Here is a 20,395-nt window from a genome sequence, read left to right as displayed (position 1 = left end):
GGGCGCCTGGGTGGCTCAGTTGGTTAAGCATCCGACTTCGGCTCAGGTCATGATCTCACGGTTCGTGGGTTCCAGCCCCGTGTCAGGCTCTGTGCTGACAGCTTGGAGCCTGGAGCCTGCTTCAGATTCTGTGTCTCCCTCGCTCTCTGCTCCACCCCCACTCACACTCTCTCTCTTAAAAACAAACATTAAAAAGGAAGAAAGAAACCACTGGACTGTATTCTCCTCTTACTCCTCCCAACCCACCCAATATAAACTTCTAAGATGCCAGGTAACATGGGACTTTCATATGCATTAAGATCGCCTTCATTTCCTTTTAAGTTCACACCGGTTCAGTATCTGATCCCAACATTCCCAAATGACAGGAGTACATATGTTTGAAACTTAATTCAAATACAGTTGAGCCTTGAACAACATGGGGCTGAGGGGTGCCGACCCCCCCCGCAGTTGAAAATCCGCGCATCCCCCAAAACTTAAATACTAAAAGCCTACTGTTGACCAGAAGCCTTACCAGTAATAGAGTCGATTCACACCTATTTTATGTGTTATATGTATTATATACTGTATTCTTACAATTAAGTAAGCTAGAGGGAAGGAAGTGTTATTAAAACCACAAGGAAGTGACATTTGCAGCACGGTACTGTACTTGTCGAAAGAAATCCGTGGGTAAGCGGGTCAGTTCAAACCCATGTTATTCAAGGGTCAAATGCACTTACTCTAGATTTCGCTTAGTATTTTTTAAGCAGTTATAAAGCAAAAAGGCCGGATAGTTTTCAAGTAAGTGACTTTTATTTTTCTCTGACATTTCACAGTCGATTTCTACAAAACTTCATACTTCCTCAAAAGAATTCACATTTGGTAAATAAATCTCTACCCTAAAGAATTCATAGCAGGAAAAACACTTCAATATATGCACAAGGGTTACTTTTCTGTTGAAGGACTCATAGTAAAGTCAGACAATACTATAATCAATAAAAAGCAACGACTGTAATAAATTACAAATGTTATTAAACTCCATTCCCATAGCCAATTCAACCAGCAGCTTTTTCTAGATGTGTTTCAACATGGCCAAAAAATCTGCCAAAAGTTCTCTTTAAGGGTTGGTCTGAACTAAGAATTGCTTCTCGCCTTCAGAAGCCAGCAGCCCTGCCACAGTAGTTCATACCAGATCAAAGCATGCTCTCTAAGACCATTCCTACTTACAGCCGTGTGCAACCAATGGAGATCTTTCTGGTCTACTCCGAGGTTCCTCCATTTGCCGATCTGGCTTCTGGCCCCAAACGTCTGGGAGCCTCAACGGACTTCTTCTTCCAAGAACTAGCTTCCCTATTTGGCTTCATCTGCTTACAGCTCCACGAGGGAAGGAACACCCATGCTAACAGCCTAGAGCGACTTCCAACACTAAGTCACACGATCAGAGAAGAGCCGGGGAGGTGCTGCTTCGCCCTGCCACTCAGCAGTGCAGATCGATGATGGCTCTCATCATCTTTTACCATAACAGGAAGGGAAATGCAAACCCTGATCTAGGAAGAAGAGTCCAAGAGGCTTATAGCTCCACAGAGGGTTTTTCTGATGGAATAAATTTGGTTCTCAGCAAGTATGTTCAGATTTTTGACACTCAGTAAGACTCATGACTGGTGCCCAGGCTTTTCTGAATCCACCTGTCTCTCTAGCTTTGCTGCCAACATATTCTGCCAAAAAGGAAGCTTCCTAGCATGGTGCGCAGAGCAGGGCTGTCGTAGTAGCACAGATTCAGGGGAGGCAAAGGGAGTGGGCCAAGAGGAGAATATTCAAAGGAGCCGAGGGTCTGCTTAAAGACACATTTGCTGGGATTTTGAAACTCTTTTTCAGGAAGTAAATGGCAGGTAATAATTCTGCACTGGATCAGGAAAGTGTAGAGATTTCACCAAGCTATTTCTAAATTGGTCAGCCATATGTAAATCATACATGGTGGACAACAAAGTGTGGGCAATCTGAAGTCTTGTCATTTCAAAACTATGTTACAGTTAACAACTACCAGGTAAATCTGAGCATTAGCTTCTGGCCTTGGTAAAACTTCAAGAACATTTTAGTGCAGAAAAGACGAAGCTGGTCATACAGAACTTCTTCTTAAGATAATTTGTACATAGATTTTTCAAGATGATTTTTCAACATTTCAAATTTCAAGATTTGAAATTTCAAAATTTCAAAATTTCAAGATTTTTCAACATTTTTAGATGAAAGGATAAAAAGCCTGAAATGCTACTACTTAGAAATCCCATTTACCTTTAGCACGAAGCTGAAAGAATCGGGATCATCTGGAAATTCTTATCACACCCTCCATTTCTAGATGAACTTCAAATAACCAACACCACACCTCTGGCTTTGCTGCCGATATCTAATGCATGTAGGCAACACAGAAGACTCCGCCCCACATCGCTCCACGTCACTGTGACAGGCGACAAACGAAAACTTTGGGTATGAAAATAAAATCGGTACGAAGAATGGTCTCCAATATTTTGGGGACTTCTGTGTCATGACCTCAGGATGGTTTTAATTCAAAGTTTACCAAGCTTAGTAATCATTTCTTTCCTGTTTGACAAAAACAAAAGGAAAAAAAAAAGTGGCAGCAGAGGGGTTAACTTACATCCATTCTTAGGAACCACGAAGCTACCTTGGAGATTTTCATACATACAACAGGTTGCACTGTTTCAAAAGAGGGGGTGGGGGAAGCACAAATTTCCAGAATCTTCCAGCTCCCAATCAAGAGATGCTGGCCATGTCTACTTTCTTCAGAGTCTAAGTCAAAAAAAAAAAAAAAGAAAAAGAAAAAAGAAAAAAAAAAAGCAATTCAGCAATTATAATTCCAGATGGTACCGAATCTATTCCATACTTTAAAAATCTGAAGTATTTTGCCTACCAGTTTAAGTGAAGAGAAATCTGGCTTGGAACTAAAGTGTAAGAGTTCAATGGTGCTACCCTTCTCTCCCCTTGACTTTCCAGTTGAGGAAGACAAAGCTTCACATGATTAAGTGCCTACACCCTCGGCCCAACCTGTGCCCATGGCATTTTAGTTTTCACCCAAGTGGCATGATGCCTTGTGGAACATGAGCACACCTCGTATTTTTCTCTGTGCATAAGATATCCATGAGGAGATCCACAAAGGGATCCTTATGTCACCTACTCCCTGGTTTGACAGATGTCACTCTGTGGACTCATCCCTGTCACTGTGCCCTTGATCACAGTGAGTGAGTGGGATGGTGGGAGGTGGCAGCCAGAAGAGCCCCACACAACCAGCTCGCCCGCTTTGCCCCGTGACCCATCTACCAGCCTGCAGGCTAAGTTAAGGAGGACTCGAGGACACTCCGCATCCGAGGTCCTCAGAAGAACGGAGACGTGTGTAAACTGTGCACAGACCACAGGTTAAGACAGCCAGGTCCTGGCATGTGGCTTCGTAAGTGAACTGCCAGACGGTTTAAGTTTAGAAGGAAAAGCTCTTACATAAGCTCTGGGAAACAGGAGTAGAAACCGCAAGAGTTAAAAAGAACCGCTCAAGTAACAGGGAAATACGCCTCCTGTGTTACATGTCTGGGTGGTCAGAGAACGCTTCTGGGTCGCTGCCTGCACGACTAGAGCCCGATGTTAACGATGCCTGCAGCTTGGCCCAGGCCTGAGGAGCCCTGCTCTTGGTGGCCTCTATAAACAGCTGGGTCTGCTCCTTCAGCTGGTCTAGCTCCGCCTGAGTCGCCTGGTTCTGACGAATCAACTCCTTGGTTTTCAGAGTGATCTCCAGCAGCCCGGACTTGTGCAGGACCACCAGGGTATTCTGGAAGCGCCTGTGCTTGCTCCGCCGCTGCTCCGCGAAGAGGTCGGGGCTGCGGCACAGGTGCTCCGCGGCCCACAGAGGCGAGCCGTAGCTGGCTGACAGCGGCGACAGCGGGGAGCTGCTCTCCAGGCCGTGCAGAGTGCTGTCTGACGCGCAGACGGGGCTGGCGGGGGAGGCAAAGGTCAGGCTGGGGGCTTTGGCCACGTGGCTGCTGGACACGGGCTGAAGAGTCTGTGGGCTCCCGCCTGCCACCAGGGAGGGCACACCCTGCGGGGCGGAGTCCGCGGCGAGCTTGGCGCCTGGGGGTGCCGGTGCGGGGGGCCCGGGTGGCGCGGCACCAGGCTTGGTGGGCTCACTGGAAGACAAGCTCGGCCCAAGTCTCTCCGTGCAGACTTTCTTCTGCACCCCGTTTTCCCTTCTTTCTTCCGGGCTGAGGGAAAGGCCCCTTTTGCCCGGGTGGGGGGCTATTTTGGTGTAAGAATTTAGAATGGGCAAGTAGTTCCTGGAGTCCGACTTTTTCTCGCCGGCGTGACATGGGCTGACGGGAGCGGGCGCGGGCGGATGGAGGAACAGCAGCTGTGGCTGAGCCGAGATCACCTCGAAGGAGGGCTGGACGGTCCACGACTGGAGCTGGGACGAGCTGCCGCCCTGAAAACAAAGGAAAAGAGCGGCACGCTACTGTGACCCGCCGAAAGGAGAGGAGCTGCGGCCTTCTGCCGGATGCTTGTAACGATTTCAACTACAGGGCTTTCTCACATGGGGGGGGGGGGGGGGGGGGGCAGCCCTTCTAGAGAACCCGACCGGAAAAGTGGCTGGAAAATCCATCTGAGTCTGGTATCACTGGGCTGTTGTTTTTTAAGCCTACTTACGGGAACACTGAAGGAAATACCAGTTTTTATTCAAGTGCTATCACTGAGAAAAAGAAATTGTAGGTAGGTGAAGCCATGACATGGTTAAGGGCACAACTGAGGCAATTAAAATATGGGCGAGTACAACTGCCTGGCATAAGTTGAAGTGTGCTAGTCTCAAGCCTACAAATGTGTCTTCACGCCAAAGTCTGTCTTCATTTGGTTATACCTGGAACCTCTTCTACCTGAAACCGACTTTTTTTTTAAACTTTTTTTTTTTAAAGTTTATTTATTTTTGGGACAGAGAGAGACAGAGCATGAACGGGGGAGGGGCAGAGAGAGAGGAAGACACAGAATCGGAAGCAGGCTCCAGGCTCTGAGCCATCAGCCCAGAGCCCGACACGGGGCTCGAACTCACGGACCGCGAGATCGTGACCTGAGCTGAAGTCGGACGCCCAACGGACTGAGCCACCCAGGCGCCCCCTGAAACCGACTTTTGATTAGAAAGTTACACGTTGTCAGGGCCCCTGTTTTTGAAGTCAGCGATGCCCCAGCAACCAGAAAGCCACTCAAGCGAACAGTGCTTACTTGGTACTTACTAGGGGTTGGCACTGTGTGTGATGGTTTCTGGGGGTGCTTCCATTTAATCTCCCTAACAACCCATGTGGTCCTTACTGTCTCCTTTCATAAATAAGAAATGGAAGCTCAGAAAGTGGAAACGGCTTGCTTTAAGCCTCCAAGCTACTAAGTGACGGAGCTAGGATTCCATCCTGGGTCTGACTCTAAAACCCAGCCTAACCATTCTCTACTCTGCTTTTGTTATGTTACTCCTCAATCATACACTTTTATTCTTCAAGTACTGATCTGGATGGAAGCCTATTAAAGAAGGGCATGGCTACTCGTCTCTAATATTCAAAAGCCAGTCTACTTCCAACTTGATCCCAAAGATAGGAGTGGTGACAAGGCTAGGAAGAGAGAGAACCCGACAAAGGTTCTTATCCCTGGTGGGGTCATTTGAGTTATCTGAAGAAAGCTATGGACTGTCTTCCCACATCTGCCCACCATTTTGCACACATTTCAGCTTCTTGGATGCCTGGCTAGGAACTTGAGGCCAAATTCAACTATAGTTCATTTGTACAAAGGCTAGGATTACCCAGAGAGCCCATTCTGGGGCCCACTTGGTGTTCAAACATAGCCGGGAGTATCTGTAAGCAATGCTAGGCCCAGCAGCCACACTTCCCTGTCAGAGACCCAAAATTAGGGGTCTTCTGAAGTAGAGGTCAGCCTAGCCCAGTCAGAAGCAAAACTTCAGGCTATCCCGCTAGTCACTCGTGCCCTAAGAATAGCCCCACAAGGCAAATGGATCCAGACAAGATCTAACTCATTGCTTTCCCAAGATGATTTCAGTGGACGGCTCTTACCGCTGCTGTATGCCCCCTGCCCTAATAGATACGTAGCTCATTTGTCCTAATTCTCAGATTTTACAATGTATTATTCACGTTGAAATCATCTGAGGAAACACAGGACAAGATTTTCAGCTTGGATAGGATCTCAGCACATTTCACATAAAGCCTCCACGTTAAAGATGAGCAAACTGAAGTCCACGGTGGTTGAGTAATTACGTGCAAGATCACATGGGCCAGCGGCAGAAATGGAATCAGACCCTCAAAAGAAAAATACCTAAAAGCAAGCAGCAATAATCAAGACATTATGCAATATGAGGAGATTTTTTTTTTTAAGCGTATAATTATTTTAATTTTGGAATGTGCCAGATTCTAGCACGTACGAAAAAACAACAAAACAAAACTCCTAGACTACTCCACTAGGTCAGCCTGCCCCCTGGGCCTCCAATCTCCTGATCCAGCCCAGCAGCCATCCCGGAGGTCTTTGTCCTGAAGAATGCAGCTCTGCCGGAAAAGCCTACTCACTCCTCACCCGTGGGCTGTTCTCAGCTCCGGGAGCTGCCAGCCTCGCCTACAACAAAGAAGGCGTATAAACACAGACACAGCAGAAAGGGCTAAGGGAACAGGAGAGGAAGGCAGGGAGAAAAAGAGCCCCAGAGAAAGGAAGCCCTGAGAAGCAGGCGGCACTGGTGGGGCCTGGACAGTCTCATTTGGGCTCCATGTCATGTCTTTATTTTCTCTCTTCATTTCAGTAAGGGGAACTATGCTTCCAGCTGAGATACGATCTGCCAAGTAAAAATCTTCAAATTATTTTCCCAGAGTCACTAGGTTGCCTTGTTGAAAATCAGTTTGTGTTCCTCTGTAACAACTACTAGGTAAACAGTTAAGATCTTAGGGTTTCCTGTGAGGCTCTAGCCATGTTCTTCTTCCTAAGGTGGGAAGGTCCACAACACAAAGCCAGATTTCAAACTCAAGCAGCCTCATCAACGAATGGACCCATGCGAGAACTGGTATGTTTTAGAGCAAAGGAGGGTAAGGTTAAATGTTCTTTAACAAAATTCACATGATTGAATTCTCTGTTTCAAACACTGGGTCTTAGCTTACATTGTCATCTAAATCTTCTCTTCTTTCATAGCCAGACAATAATCACACAATATTCATAGTTATATAATAAAGCCCAAAGCAGGGTATTTTTCAATGCCACAACAATGCTGTGTGGAGGCTGCTGGGATGGCCATACCCAAACCAAAGAGTTGCTTTCTCACTAATGACATGGCTTTGGGAGAACATGGAAATCGCCTCTACTTCTCAAACAAATAAATACACCTTTCATTCCTCAATTCAGGGGCAATTCAAATTAAAAAGAGATTCTTTTGTTGCTACCCTCACTTCTGTCAAACGTTAGAATGCACCAGGAAAGTGACGACAGGGGTGCCTGGGTGGCTCAGTCGGTTGAGCGTCCGACTTTGGCTCAGGTCATGATCTCACGGTCTGTGAGTTTGAGCCCCATGTCGGTCTCTGTGCTGACAGCTCGGAGCCTGGAGCCTGCTTCAGATTCTGTGTCTCCCTCTCTCTCTGCCCCTCCCCTGCTCATGCTCTGTCTCTCTCTGTCTCAAAAATAAATAAAACATTAAGAAAGTGATGACATTTCTGCTTCATTCCTTTATCTGTGACTAAAGAAAGCTGGGGTCCTTTTGGACAAACTAGGAATATAGAAATGAAGTAGGCCTGCCGTCTGGAAAATGGGAACACGTGTCATGACTGCTGTGGTCCTGTGGAAAACACTGTCAGTAGTTGAAAGGAAACATCGTCTCCCCAGGACAGAAGTGTGCATCGGTGTGGCACTGGCGGTCTACTTCTAAAATCTCTCTTGGGCAGATAGGGAGAGGCAGGGCACGCAGGAAGCTCGGGAACATTCCCGTGCAGAGACGGCAGGAGATAGTAGTCCCCCTCACCTGTTTGACCAGCACGTTCTTCATGACAACCATCGGGGACAGTGCAGGGAAGGCACTGCCTGCAGTCTTGGAGTTCTGCCTTGGCCTGTCTTCCCGGCCCCAGCCTAAGGCGCTCAGCATGTCCTCGGATTCCATCTGCTCTGCCGAGCTCAGACATTCTGAGCTCCCATCTGGTGGGCAGAAGAGTGGTCAGTTCACTTAGGATCTAGGTGAGGGGCTCTTAAGCAGACCTTCAAAGGAGTCAACAGACTTCTTGAAATGGAATAGAACATTTGTGATAGAAGTTTTTGCGAATTTTTCTGAATGGGTCTTTAGCTTTCATTGTATTCTCAATGGAATCCACAATTATCCCTCCTATCCCCAAAGATTAAGAATCCCTGCCCTAGGACAGCAGGCTTCCTTTCTAACTCTGTTACAGACCAGAGCTTGCATCAGTTAGGGTGTATGTGAAAGTAAGCATCACCACCACAGGAGAAATGGGTTGAAGGCTTCAGAGTGAGAGCATTACCTTCAAGCATCTGTTGCTGAAAGGGGAACGGAGTACATGCGTGACCTGGGGCAGGATTAAGACCTTTAGAGGCTCTGGGCACCACAAAATAGAGTTACAATAATAAAAACAAAATGAACCTGTAAACCTCCAAACTTACATCCATGCTGAAATGTAAACAGCTCCAGCCTAAGTTTTCTAATTGTACACTTCTGGGTAAGCTCATCAGAGCTGAAATTTGAAATGTGTCTTTGTTACCCACCTCCACCCAGTTAAGCACCTCTCTTGTGGGTGTCCTAAATGCATGCTGAGTGTGCCTCCTAGGGACCCTGCACAACCGGTGATAGAAAGACGCTGCTCTCTACGGTAAAGAAGATAAGGCTGCCCTACGGGAAATCCATACAAAAAAGACTTAATTAGCTACCTGCTAGAGTAAACCAAGAGATTGCTATAACCCTGCTAGTGAGGAGTCTGGGAATACACTAAATGCTCATCAAGAATCTCAGAGTAATTTGGATGAGGCAGGACCGAAATGTGACTATAATTTAAATGAGTGTAACTGTCAACACTTGCATTTAATCAGAATCTCTCGTGATGCTTTTTAGAATTTACAGATGTCGGGGTCCTCCCCTCAATCTGCTGAACTGATTTATCTGGTGCCCAGGAAGTAGATTTTCACAAAGCACAAGTAATCCAAACGTGTGCCTCTAGTTAAGAACCATGGCCAGAAACAAAGGACCTCAGAAGCAAAATGCATACCTAGTGGATGGATCTTGGTTTCTAAATGTCACAGGTGAGTTCAATTCAAGTCTTTGGCAGTAAAAAGTACAAGATGAGCCTGGACGTCTTATTGTCCCCAAAAGCAAGGAAATGTTCAAACATAAATGTGGTCAAGTCAAAAAGACACAGGAACGATCAAGAAGGAGCTTCCACTGGCCAAACTTGGGACAACTTGAGTATCAAAAGGAACAATCATATAGGATTGACAGACTGAATTACAAAAGAATTCCAAGTATCCATAGCGATACTCAAAAAAGGAGGACAAACTCTTCTTTACAGAAGAGTGTCAGCTAATAAAATGTACAAGGAACGATAAAATCAGATCACCCTTTTTAAGCCACAAATGTAGTAACTGATTCAGCTAAGGATAATCAGTGGTGGTTGCAAAAACCACTGGTCAAGAGTTTTGGGGACACAGGAGAGTCACACAGTCTCCAAGTATCATCCCATAAATTACATTCTAATTACAAAGAGAAAAGGATACTTTTACGATAGAGAAATCTGGTACAGGCTTACACACTACCTTAAACAAGTGATCAGCCAGGGCTTCATCAAGAATAAGACAAATTTAGGAGTCTCATCATGTGTTGCGATGGGAAGGATGTAACATCAAAAATGTAGTACTCTGGTAAAAAGGAAATGTTTATCCTGATTCAAATAATGGGGAAAACACCAGAAAAATCCAGAGAGTGAGACATTCTACAAAACAACAGGCTATCTCATTAAAAAATGTCACTGTCATTGTAGCGCCTGGGTGACTCAGTTGGTTGAGTCCGACTTTGGCTCAGGGTATGATTTCACAGTTCGTGGGTTTGAGCCCCGCGTCAGGCTCTGCACTGAGAGCCTGCTTGGGATTCTCTCACTCCCTCTCTCTCTGCCCCTCCCCTGCTCATGTTCTCTCTCAAATAAATAAAATAAACTTGAAAAAAATGTCACTGTGATTAAAAAAACAAAGGAAAGAAGGGAAGGAAAAAAAAGACAAGGCAAGATGAGAAAGCTGTTCTAGACTATATAAGACTAAAAAGGACAACTAAATGAAATGCCCAATCCTCAACTGCATCCTGGATCCAAAACCAACAAATACACAAAAAGACAAACAAAGGACATTATTGAGACAATGGGGAAAATCTGAATATGGACTATAGCTCATTAATAACTACATCAAGGTGAAAATTCTCGGTTACGACAATGATATTATAATTATACAGGTTATTCTTTTTGGAGATTTGTACTTAAGTAGTTACGGACAAAGGGTCAAGTGTTTGCGACTTACTTTCAAATAGTTCAGTACATAAATACATTTTTTACACATGCACGTTTAGATTATATTATATATATATTTATGTGTGTGTATAAAGAGGTGTGCTTGTGTATAGAGAGAGCAATATGGCAAAATGGTATCACTCAGTGGATCTGAATGAAAGACATTTGTGACACTCACTTTTGTGTAGATTTGAAGTTTTTCAAAATACAAAGTTGGGGAAATAACTAAAATGGGAATAATTAAATATGGAAAAATAATTACAATGGGAAAAACTACCTTGGTTTTACAAATCACATCACACTCCCAGGTAACTGGAACAATAACTCCTTGAACTAACTCACTGGCACCTGGCCCAGGAGCGGCCAGAGGCATCCACTGGGGCCATTTTCGGGGGCATAATGAGTTAGATTATTTTTAATATCATCTTGTATCTGAACAACTCAATGCTTCTGAAAGCACTTCTACATAGACAATAAGGAAACTATCAGAAAAACTATGCCCCAGACTTTGGGACATACTACCGAACAACCGGCCTGACGAGGTTGACGTTGTCGAACGGTATCCTGAAATGTCAACATATTGGGAATAATAGGTGATAGGATTATGGAGAATGTTTCGTTTCTTCTTTACATGTTCCTAAATTTCTAAGCTTCCTCAATGAGCATGCATTACCTTCACAGTAAGAAAAAAGGACAAAAAACAAACATGATAATAAAAGTAAGAGGTATTAGGCCTACGATGTTTCCCAAACCAGTCTGATCACAGAAATCACCAGAAACACTTGTAAAAAAATAAAATAAAATCCACCTTTCCTGAAGGCCCTCCCCCAGACCCTTGCTATCACAATCTCCAGGAGAGGGGTCTGGTGATCAGTATTTTTTTTTTTTTTTCCTCTCTCACAGCCCCGAGAAAATGAACCCTGTCCACCAGGAACCATGATCTTGGACTTCTCCCCTCCAGAACTGTGAGACAATAAATTTGTTTTCTGAGCCGCCCAATTTATGACACTCTGTTGTGGCAGTCCTAGCAAACTCATACATTATCCTAACCAACAGAAGTCTGGCTGGAGTAACCTCAGCTTAATACAGGACAATATTCTTACCATCCAGATAACAGGAACTACACACATTTCCAGGAGCCCACCCAAACTTCCACCGTAAGCTTAGCCCATTCCCTGATCAGCAGCTTTGGCCAAAGCTCAGTATGTATGGAATGCCAAAGCAACGGAACCTTCTGACTGTCCTATGGAAGTACAACTATATCACACAGCAGCGTGTTAGTCACACCAAATGTAGGTTTATTTTAGTCCCCACACAGAATATTTGCATTCCAGTGTCGCAACTGTGAGCATCCCAGCCAAAGTGTATTCCCCATTACTGACTACTCCTAATCAATCACTGAGTGAATAAATGATAAATGAGGTGGATTTGGCTGACACTGACCTAAAGAATTTCACCAGAGCTTTCCAGAATACTGGCCAATGGTGTCGAAAGGTAGGGCCTCTGGAAACACATGTCCCTGGATTCAAATCCCAGCTCTACCACTGACCAGTTGCACGATCCTGAAAATTATGTAATCTTTCTATGCCTCAGTTTCCTCATCTGTAAAATGGAGAACATAATACTTTCTCACAGGATAGTTATTATGATTTATTGTACGTGAACTGTGATCTATGCAGCGATGGGCTGCAGCTGGTTCTTACCGGCTCATAAGGACTGGTGGTATACATCTTTTCTAGTTCCCCAAATCCTCCCATCCCCACATTCAGTAACATCTTATTAGTAGCCTGAAATTAATTGGTCCTGGTGAGAGTACATACATCATGGAGACTGGCAAACATTATTCATCAGGGCCAGCCATTGGTTATATAGAACTTCTATGGTAAATTCTATATAAATGTTAACGTCATTATCATTACTCAGGAGGTACACCGATTCCCTTGTGAGTCTGAGAAGGCATGCTGCTAATTAAATAAATAACACTGATGAAATTCCTTCAGCAATTGATTACCTCAGGGGAATCAGTATATACCTGGGTGGTGGTGACTGGTATTTTTAACAAGAACCTCAGATGAGCCTTGTGATGAGTCAAGCTTGGGAAACAATGCTGAGAGAGAAGAAAAACCCAAAGGGCTATAAGCTGGCCCTCCCTTCACTGGACTGTCCCTATTCTAGTCCTTCGATCGGCTGGTGCTCTGTTCCTCTCTGAGCAACTGTCTATTTATAATTTGGCTTCTCGTGCAGCATGCCTACAGGCAGAAAACATACCCCTCTAGGGATGAGAGAGTTCTAATTTTCCTAACAGCTGCATTTCTCACTATAAATTAATAAATCAACAAGATGGATTGATAAGTCTCTGTGAAGCTGGATAACATAAATCTTCCTCTCGGGGAGGGCTCTGCTCTCAGGATGCTGACCCAGCCAGAATCCCCTGGCTTCATCTCTCTGCATCCTCTGCACCAAAAATGTTGACCCCAGAGCCATACTGAAGTCACTGAAACACTCAAATGTGGAAACAGAAGTGCCGGGCACAAAATTAAATGATTCACTGCATATGCAGCTAGCCCTTTCAGATAAGGTTTGAAACAAACTAATGAGGGAAACCGTTCTACTTTCTCGTCTCTAGTAGATTCTCAAGTTTGGAACTGAGGCTCTCCAAGCCCAAATACAAACGCACAGGTACTGGCAGGGATGGGTTGTGGCGGGGAAATGTTTTTAAACACAGCAAATTACTTTCTTGGTAAAAACAGCTGTCTTAAATCACATACTACTCCTGTTTCGTTTGCTACATGGAGACAGCATGCAGCAGTACTTTTTTCCCAGCAATGTAGCTGTTCCTATGAAAAAGGAGCTCAGACAACAGAATTGCCAGTATTTAAATATTTTTTCCCCACTAACTTTGCAACGGCTGGAAATGTAAGGTTTAAAGTTGAGAGTCTGCACTGGAAAAAGATGTCAGATCATTCCTTCAGAACTAACCCCAGTGACTCTGCTGGGTAAGTGGCCCACCAGGTGGCACCAGAATTACCATTTTAAGAGATCAGAGAGTTATTTATCTTGTACATGAAAGCTTCCCACCTTTATCACACAAATGAGTTCTAGGGAGGGCGTTTTTCAGGCAAATCATTCATCACAATGTGGAAGGAATAAGGTATTTTTAACCTGAAAATCCAGAGTCCTTATCTGACTCAGCAGCTGCCATGCCGTGCTGACGAGCCACTTTCTTCATCTCTGTGCCTTTGCCCAGTTTGGCCGAGAGTCTTCTGGGGCTCTCTCTGGGTGGGTTTTTCCTCTCCATGTTTTACCGGGCTAGAAGTGGATTCATCAAGTCCTGTCTTTCATCTGGATTGCCCTGTGAGACACAACAATTACATAAGAAGACACTGCCTGGAGAGCTGAAACAGGTGATCCAAACGGTGAGGAAAGGAAGGGCAAAGAACACTGGCCTCGCCCACTTCCTCTGTATTTTCCCAGAGGTCTCAGCTTACAAAGGCTTCAAGTTTGCTAAACACTAGAACGGTTTCCACCCAAAAGAAGGTTCACTGTCCTCTCCTGCCCTCAAATTCCATTACGAATTCAGGGCACACAAACCACACTCAGTGGAAGCTTTGTAAACTGCGAACAAAGGCACACTTGATTAGGCTTTTTGGAAGGGGCAACTCCCCCTGCTCCCTGAGGGAGTGAGGAGAGGTAATGCCCACCTCGGACAAGGCTTGCTTTCCCAGCGTGCACTGGCGGGCTCTGGACTGCCACCTCCCGTAACACAGTTGCTCAAATGAACCTTTCACTTCTTTGGGTGAGGTACTAAACAGAGTAAACACAGCTCCTCATACAAGCTACATACAAGAACTTTTCTGCACAAAAGTAAGATCATATATAACTGTGCTTCGATTCTACACAAGTCCACACACGACATTATTGCTGTTAATGTCCTCCTCAGTTGCTATTCCATTTTACAGAGAAGGAAGGTGAGGCTCAGCTAAGTTACACTCAGTCGTTTAGAAATACTTATCAGGTGCCCACTATGCAGCAGGCATTGGGCTAGGACCAGTACAAAGTGAATAGAACAGACATGGTCTCTACCTTCCTGGAGCTTGCGGTCTAAATAGCCAGCCAGACGTTAATCAACCAATTCCACAATTACTTAATTACTATTTGATAACAGCTATGAAAGGGAGGGGTGACAGTCTGAGGGGACTGGGCAAAAGAAGGCTTTCCTGAGGAAGTGACATGTAGCCCAGGATCTGGAGAAGCCAGGGAAAGGGGGCTGGGTGGGGTGTAGAAGTGAGAAGGCCCTAAAGGGGCAAAGAGCCTGACACATTCAAAGAGTTGAGAGGCCAGGGAGGCCAGAGCACAGTGAATGGGGGGGGTGGGGGGGGGGAAGGTTGAAGGCCATGCACTTGTGCCTCGAGGGATTGGTGAGGGCCAGACAGGCAGTGCCTTATGACCCATGATCAGGTCAGCATCTTAAAAGCATTTTGGATGCTGAACTGAGATTCAAGTGGAGAGAGGCAAGAGAGGCGCTGAGGTCATTCGGATACTGCCCCGGTAGCCAGGTGGATTAAAGTGGTGGCAATGGAAATGGAGAGAAGTGAACAGACCGGAGACGTATGCGGGAGGAAGACTTGGGGCTTGGTGACTGCATGTTGGGGGTGTAGATGGTGGTACCACTTCCTAAGCTAAGCAGCCCAAGAAGAGCACGAAAGAGATTGGGTGGGGCGGCTAGGCTGTTCCAGTCTTGGTCACATAGAGTAGTGGCTGTGGGCCATCCAGGTGGAGATGCCGGGTGGGCTGTCACATGCACAAGTAGGAGCCCCGAAAAGCTGAAGAAGCCTACGCTTGCCCCACTGACACACAACTGGTCCACAGCAGACCTAGAACTTGGCTAACAGTGCAAAGAATGAGACAAATGAGCCCTTCAAAGGGCTGGCAGAGGCTGGGAACATTCCAGATATTTTAACAAGGCCGTCCGAGTCCCCACAGAATGGCAGGGGTGAGGATGGCACGAGAGGAATACACAAAGGATACTTCAGGGATAAAGAGAATGGGGAAAACGACAATAACAATGAAAACTGGGGAGGTGCTATGGTCTGAATGTTTGTGTCCCCCCAGAATTCCTATGTTGCAACTCTGACCCCCAAAGAGGATGGTATTAGGAGGCAGGGCCTTTGGGAGCTGCTTACATCATGGAGGTGGACACTCACGAATGGGATTATAAAGGAGGCTCCGGAGAGATCCCTTTCCCCTTCCACCACATGAGGACAGTGAAACAGACTGTGACCCGGAAGAGGGCCCTCACCTGAGTGTGCCGGCACCCTGATCTTGGACTTCGAGCCTCTAGAACTGTGAGAAATACGTCTTTGTTGTTTAAAAGCTACCCAGTCTGTGGTATTTCGTTACTGCAGCATGAAAGAGATGGAAACAATGCCTGGTGAAGTTTTAATTCACAGTCCATTTGCCCTTCTGAGTGGAGAGAGACACAAGCTCCATGCCAAAGGGCACTGTATCTGGAATACCCCGAAACGCCAGGCCTGAATGCTTCTCTAGCAGAGGATCTAGTGAAGAAGCAGAGGAGCGATTCAGGATAAAAATTAAAAACAAAGGTATTTACAAGCATCCTTGAGCAACCCTCTTGCTCATACTTTTGCATACAGAGTGGACTGAAGGGAACACATCTGAACGAGACTAAATTTTATTTAAAAAAATTGTTTTTAAGTTTATGTATTTATTTTTGAGAGAAAGAGACTCTGAGAGGCAGAGAGAGAGAGAGAATCCCAAGCAAGCTCTATGCTGTCAGCTCGGAGCCCAGTGAAGGGGTAGATCTCATGAACCCTGAGATCGTGACCTGAACCAAAATCAAGAGTCAGGACTCTTAATCGACTGAGCCATCCAGGCACCCCTGAATGAGGCTGAATTTTAAACACGACTACAAGTAAAAAGTATTTTGTACCATAGCTAACTCATGTAAAGGGACTGGCTTCCCCATTCAACCCATGTCAAACTAAGCACTCTTCCACAGGTCCCAAGTTAAGTCCTATGAACGTAAAAGATAAAACAATGGCCCCCGCCCATCTCGCATAGCACCATCTTGCAAAGCAATGTCTCTATTGGGTGGCTATGAAATTTGACAGCATGAATAATCCAGTTTAAAAAGTAAACCAAAATGTAAAACTGTATTTCTAATTAAATCAGGATCCTTTTGTATGGAACCCAACAAATGTGCAGTTTCTTTTCCCTGAAATAATACCATCCAAAAGTGAATAGGAAGCTTCTTCAAAAGGGAAGTAGATATAGCTTGTGGATGGGCAATCACTTATTCAGGCCTGACTTACTTTCTTACTTATTATTACAGGGCGTGCACGAGAGCTGGTTAGGAGCAGAAAGAGGGAGAATCCCAAGCAGGTTCCATGCCCAGCGCAGAGCCCAATTTGGGGCCTGGTCCTACGACCAGGAGACCTTGACTGAGCCACCCAGGCGACCCCAGGTATTTTAGATAAAGCATCCCAATTTAGTCTACAATCCTTTCGACAATGAAAAAAAAAATGACTATTATTAAAGTGTAGCCAATACAGCTACAGAAGATACACAGGAGGGGCACCTGGGTGGCTCAGTAGGTTAAGTGTCTGACTTCAGCTCAGGTCATGATCTCCCGATTCTTTAGTTCGAGCCCCGCATTGGGCTCTGTGCTGACAGCTTAGAGACTGGAGCCTACTTTGGATTCTGTGTCTCCCTCTCTCTGCTCCTCCCCTGCTCATGCTCTGTCTCTGTCTCAAAAATAAACATTAAAAAAAAAAGATACATAGGAATTTTCTGGCTCATTGGAAATGTGCAGGACAATACTAATTGTGGAATCAAAACACAAATGTTGAAATAGGTTAAAAGAGAACAGATGCAAAAATACTAAGTCTTAGAGAATGAGTGGTCGTTGGAAATAACGCATAATCCACTTTAGAATAGCAAATTGAGGGGTGCCGGGGTGGCTCAGTCGGTTAAGCATCCAACTCTTGATCTCAGCTCAGGTCATGATCTCATGGTCTGTGAGATCAAGCCCGGAGTTGGGCTCGGTGCTGACAGCATGAAGACTGTTTGGGTTTCTCTCTCTCCCCCGCCCCTCCTACCCTTCTCCAGTTTGTGCACATGTGTGCACTTTGCTCTCTCTCTCAAAATCAATAAATAAACTTAAAAAACCAAAAAGAATAGCCATCGACTACTTTGGATGTGAAAGTGACTAAAAGTATGAAAGCCTCTGCCCTAAGTAATGTTCTGCCTTAGGGTCTTAGGAAAGTTCAAGCGGGATGGACAATGAAAGGTTACATCATCCCACCTTGACCTCTCTTCTCTGCGAGGAAACGTTACTTCCTTCCTGAGAGTGGCACCAGGGACATCAATTAGCCAGTGAACAACAGACCCACTCATACACAGCACCACGAGGCCCTCAGCAGGAGAGAAGCACACAGAGTAATGGCATTTACTACCGCTGTTGTCAAACCCAGGGCCACGCAAATGGCAGTCTGAAAACCTTAAGATTCTTTTTCCTCCTCAATATTATTTTACCACAAAGTCAGGTGCTCATAAGCTGACTAGCAGTCAAAAATAGGTTACTAAGCCCTTACCCACCATGCCGTCCCCTGCTTCCTGGCACTGACTGGAAACCACGAATGCTGCTTTACAAACATCTGAGATCCTCACGTGCCGGACTCCGCACTGAAAGGACTCCAACCTAAGTTCCCCGGATTGTCAGAATGGACCCTAATCGAACCTTTGGTAACTGCGTATGTAACATATTATCCAAATAGTTCCCAGACAGAATAGTACACATAAAACTCATAAGGGAAAGTGAATCGATAAAATACATAAATTGATATAAATAGGTGTATAAGATAAAACTCTAACAAGTGTGCCATAGCACTTCTATTTTTATACCTCTTACATTGGAGTCTAGTTATTTGTCTCCTCAACCTCAAGAGTTGTTTTTTTCATCTTTGCAACTTCAGCCCCACCCCCCTCCCATTAATGTGTGAGGTACTCAACAGAATAAAACATTCCAACAAACCTTCCATCCTGCTGAGTCTTGCGGACAGCCTAGCAGCTTAGCTGTCACTGAAATACCTGAACAGCTTGAATGAAGGTCAAGACTGTGCATCTCCAAACACCGTGGTCACCTCAAGACCTACCTTCCAGACCCAACTTCCTTATTCTAAGGTGAAGCCTTAGGAAAAAATCCACCAACCAAATTAAAAGGTTGTCTAATCCACAAACAATCTTTATGGAGATTTAGGCTTATGATAAAAAGGAGACCCAATGTTTACAAGGATTTGAAATGCTGCTCTCGGGACTTTCCTTTTATAGACACCTGGCAACTTTCCCAAGAGCTCAAGTTCCCTTTAAAATGTGTCACGTGCATAGCATGCGTGCATGGACAGAGGTGTGAGGTGAAAGCCCAGAGGCTTAAATACAAAAAAGGACAAGGCCATAGAAAACTAAGACCTTACCACCCCCAAAATCATGAGTAATCCCAGTTAGAATTATAAATACATTACTAGCTTTTCTTTTGAGGTTTGTTTTCTTTTGGTCTCCAAAGATACCATTCTGGGGAAATGTCTATGTGTTTTAACAGGGGGCTGTGGGGGACCAACCCATCTACCTAAATCTCAAATATTCATTTTCCCCTTGGCATCCATTTCCATTCTCCAACTTGGCTGCAAATTTATGTCAAAGATCCTGAACCCCAATTCCATACAATGTCCTCTGTTTGGAACCAGATATGGCTCACTCCATCTCCTCCTTCAAAGAGGAGATGAGATTAGAGAATTTCTCCAAATCCCCTGCTTCCAGAAGGGTTCACAGTAACAGTGCCCACCTCCCCATTCGCACCAGCCCACGCTGCATCTGTGCCAGACAGCAGAAGCACCCTCCAGGCATCCAACAGCCTGCCAGCTCAGCAGGGCAGAACTGGGCAGACCCTAGGACTGTGCTGTGACTGGCATACCACCAGGCTCCCAGGGCAAACGCCCAGGCAATGCATACTGCCAGGACTTGGGCAATAACACGGAGTCTGGCTGCGGCCTGTGCCCTGGGCCTGGATCAGCGCTCCCCGAAACCCACCCACTAACTTCTTACTTGGCAACACCCACCTTCTCCTCTACCTCCCCACCCCCTGGCACCATACCTGGCAAGCTGGCCACCCAGGGGAAATAACCAGCCAAGTGGGTGACAGCACACCTGCGTCCCGGGCCCAGGACGGGGCACTGTGTCCACCCCCAAACTGGAGGCCCAGGACTCTCAAGGGCTCACCAGCCTCGCGCCCACTCACCTGCCCATTCCCTGCCCCTCTGCTCACAGCTCTGCAGGCCTGCAGGCTCTCCGCCCGCTGCCCAGACTCTCAGCAGGGTTAGACGGGGGCCCACCCTTCCTGAGTGCGTACCCAACTCGTTCCCCACACAAACCCTCTCCCCACACACAGCCTCTAGGCACCTGCGATCCCCTCTCCCACGCAGCTTCGCCCCTCGCAGCAAAAGCACCAACTATAAGCTGAACAGCCGCACCGCCTCCCGCTCCCACCATTTGGCCCTCCAGTCCCCTGAAAGTCCGGGTGCTCTCTCTTGCCTACGTCGCTCCCCTTCTCTCTCTCCTACTCCTGCCTCCTCTCCCCACGCACCCCGCGCAAACCCTCTGCCCCCGAGCCCAGCCCTCCCTCTCTCACCTAGGGCCGAGGTCGCCTCTCCACGACCGGACCCGCGGGTCAGGTGGCGCATGCGCGAGCCCGGCCCCGCGGCTCCATGACAACCCCGTCGTCGCCCAGTCTCAAGCTACCCCTCCACCTCCCGCCCATTTCTCCTCCCCGCGCCTCCTCG

General features: G+C 46.1%; 2 protein-coding genes across 8 annotated transcripts in view; both read right to left on the bottom strand.

Annotated features, from left to right (window-relative positions):
* Positions 1 to 1,315, bottom strand: part of TMEM63C (transmembrane protein 63C) — a 129,438-nt gene extending 128,123 nt beyond the window's left edge. Inside the window, exon 1 of the mRNA XM_053889641.1 lies at positions 1,204 to 1,315. The gene's annotated coding sequence lies outside the window, so the exon portion shown is untranslated. The remainder of the gene's footprint in view (positions 1 to 1,203) is intronic.
* Positions 768 to 20,379, bottom strand: CIPC (CLOCK interacting pacemaker). Of its 7 annotated transcripts, none has more exons than XM_019427278.2 (4): positions 20,245 to 20,376; positions 13,704 to 13,893; positions 8,012 to 8,181; positions 768 to 4,453 (listed from the first exon to the last, which is right to left on the bottom strand). In XM_019427278.2, the coding sequence occupies exons 2-4, from the start codon at positions 13,837 to 13,839 to the stop codon at positions 3,560 to 3,562; spliced, it is 1,200 nt and encodes a 399-aa protein (XP_019282823.2). In that variant the 5' UTR covers positions 13,840 to 13,893; positions 20,245 to 20,376; the 3' UTR covers positions 768 to 3,559. The 7 variants fall into 7 exon arrangements, with proteins under 7 accessions (XP_019282823.2, XP_019282827.2, XP_019282826.2 ...); XM_019427282.2 differs by lacking the exon at positions 20,245 to 20,376 and adding an exon at positions 19,855 to 20,212; XM_019427281.2 differs by lacking the exon at positions 20,245 to 20,376 and adding an exon at positions 18,595 to 19,823.
* Between the last annotated feature and the right edge of the window lie 16 nt (positions 20,380 to 20,395).

Source organism: Panthera pardus, unplaced genomic scaffold, assembly GCF_024362965.1.
Source record: "Panthera pardus isolate Hobbes unplaced genomic scaffold, ASM2436296v1 HiC_scaffold_24, whole genome shotgun sequence".
NCBI classification, from domain to species: Eukaryota; Metazoa; Chordata; class Mammalia; order Carnivora; family Felidae; genus Panthera; species Panthera pardus.
Note: the sequence above shows the minus strand (reverse complement) of the source record. Positions and strands in the feature narration are given on the sequence as shown.

Coding starts and splice junctions, on each gene's coding strand:
- CIPC (XM_019427278.2), bottom strand. CDS start 13,839: ATGGAGAGGAAAAACCCACCCAGAGAGAGCCCCAGAAGACTCTCGGCC. Junction 8,182..13,703: donor TAAGGACTCTGGATTTTCAG/GTTAAAAATACC, acceptor TCTGCCCACCAG/ATGGGAGCTCAGAATGTCTG. Junction 4,454..8,011: donor AGAACGTGCTGGTCAAACAG/GTGAGGGGGACT, acceptor CTTTGTTTTCAG/GGCGGCAGCTCGTCCCAGCT.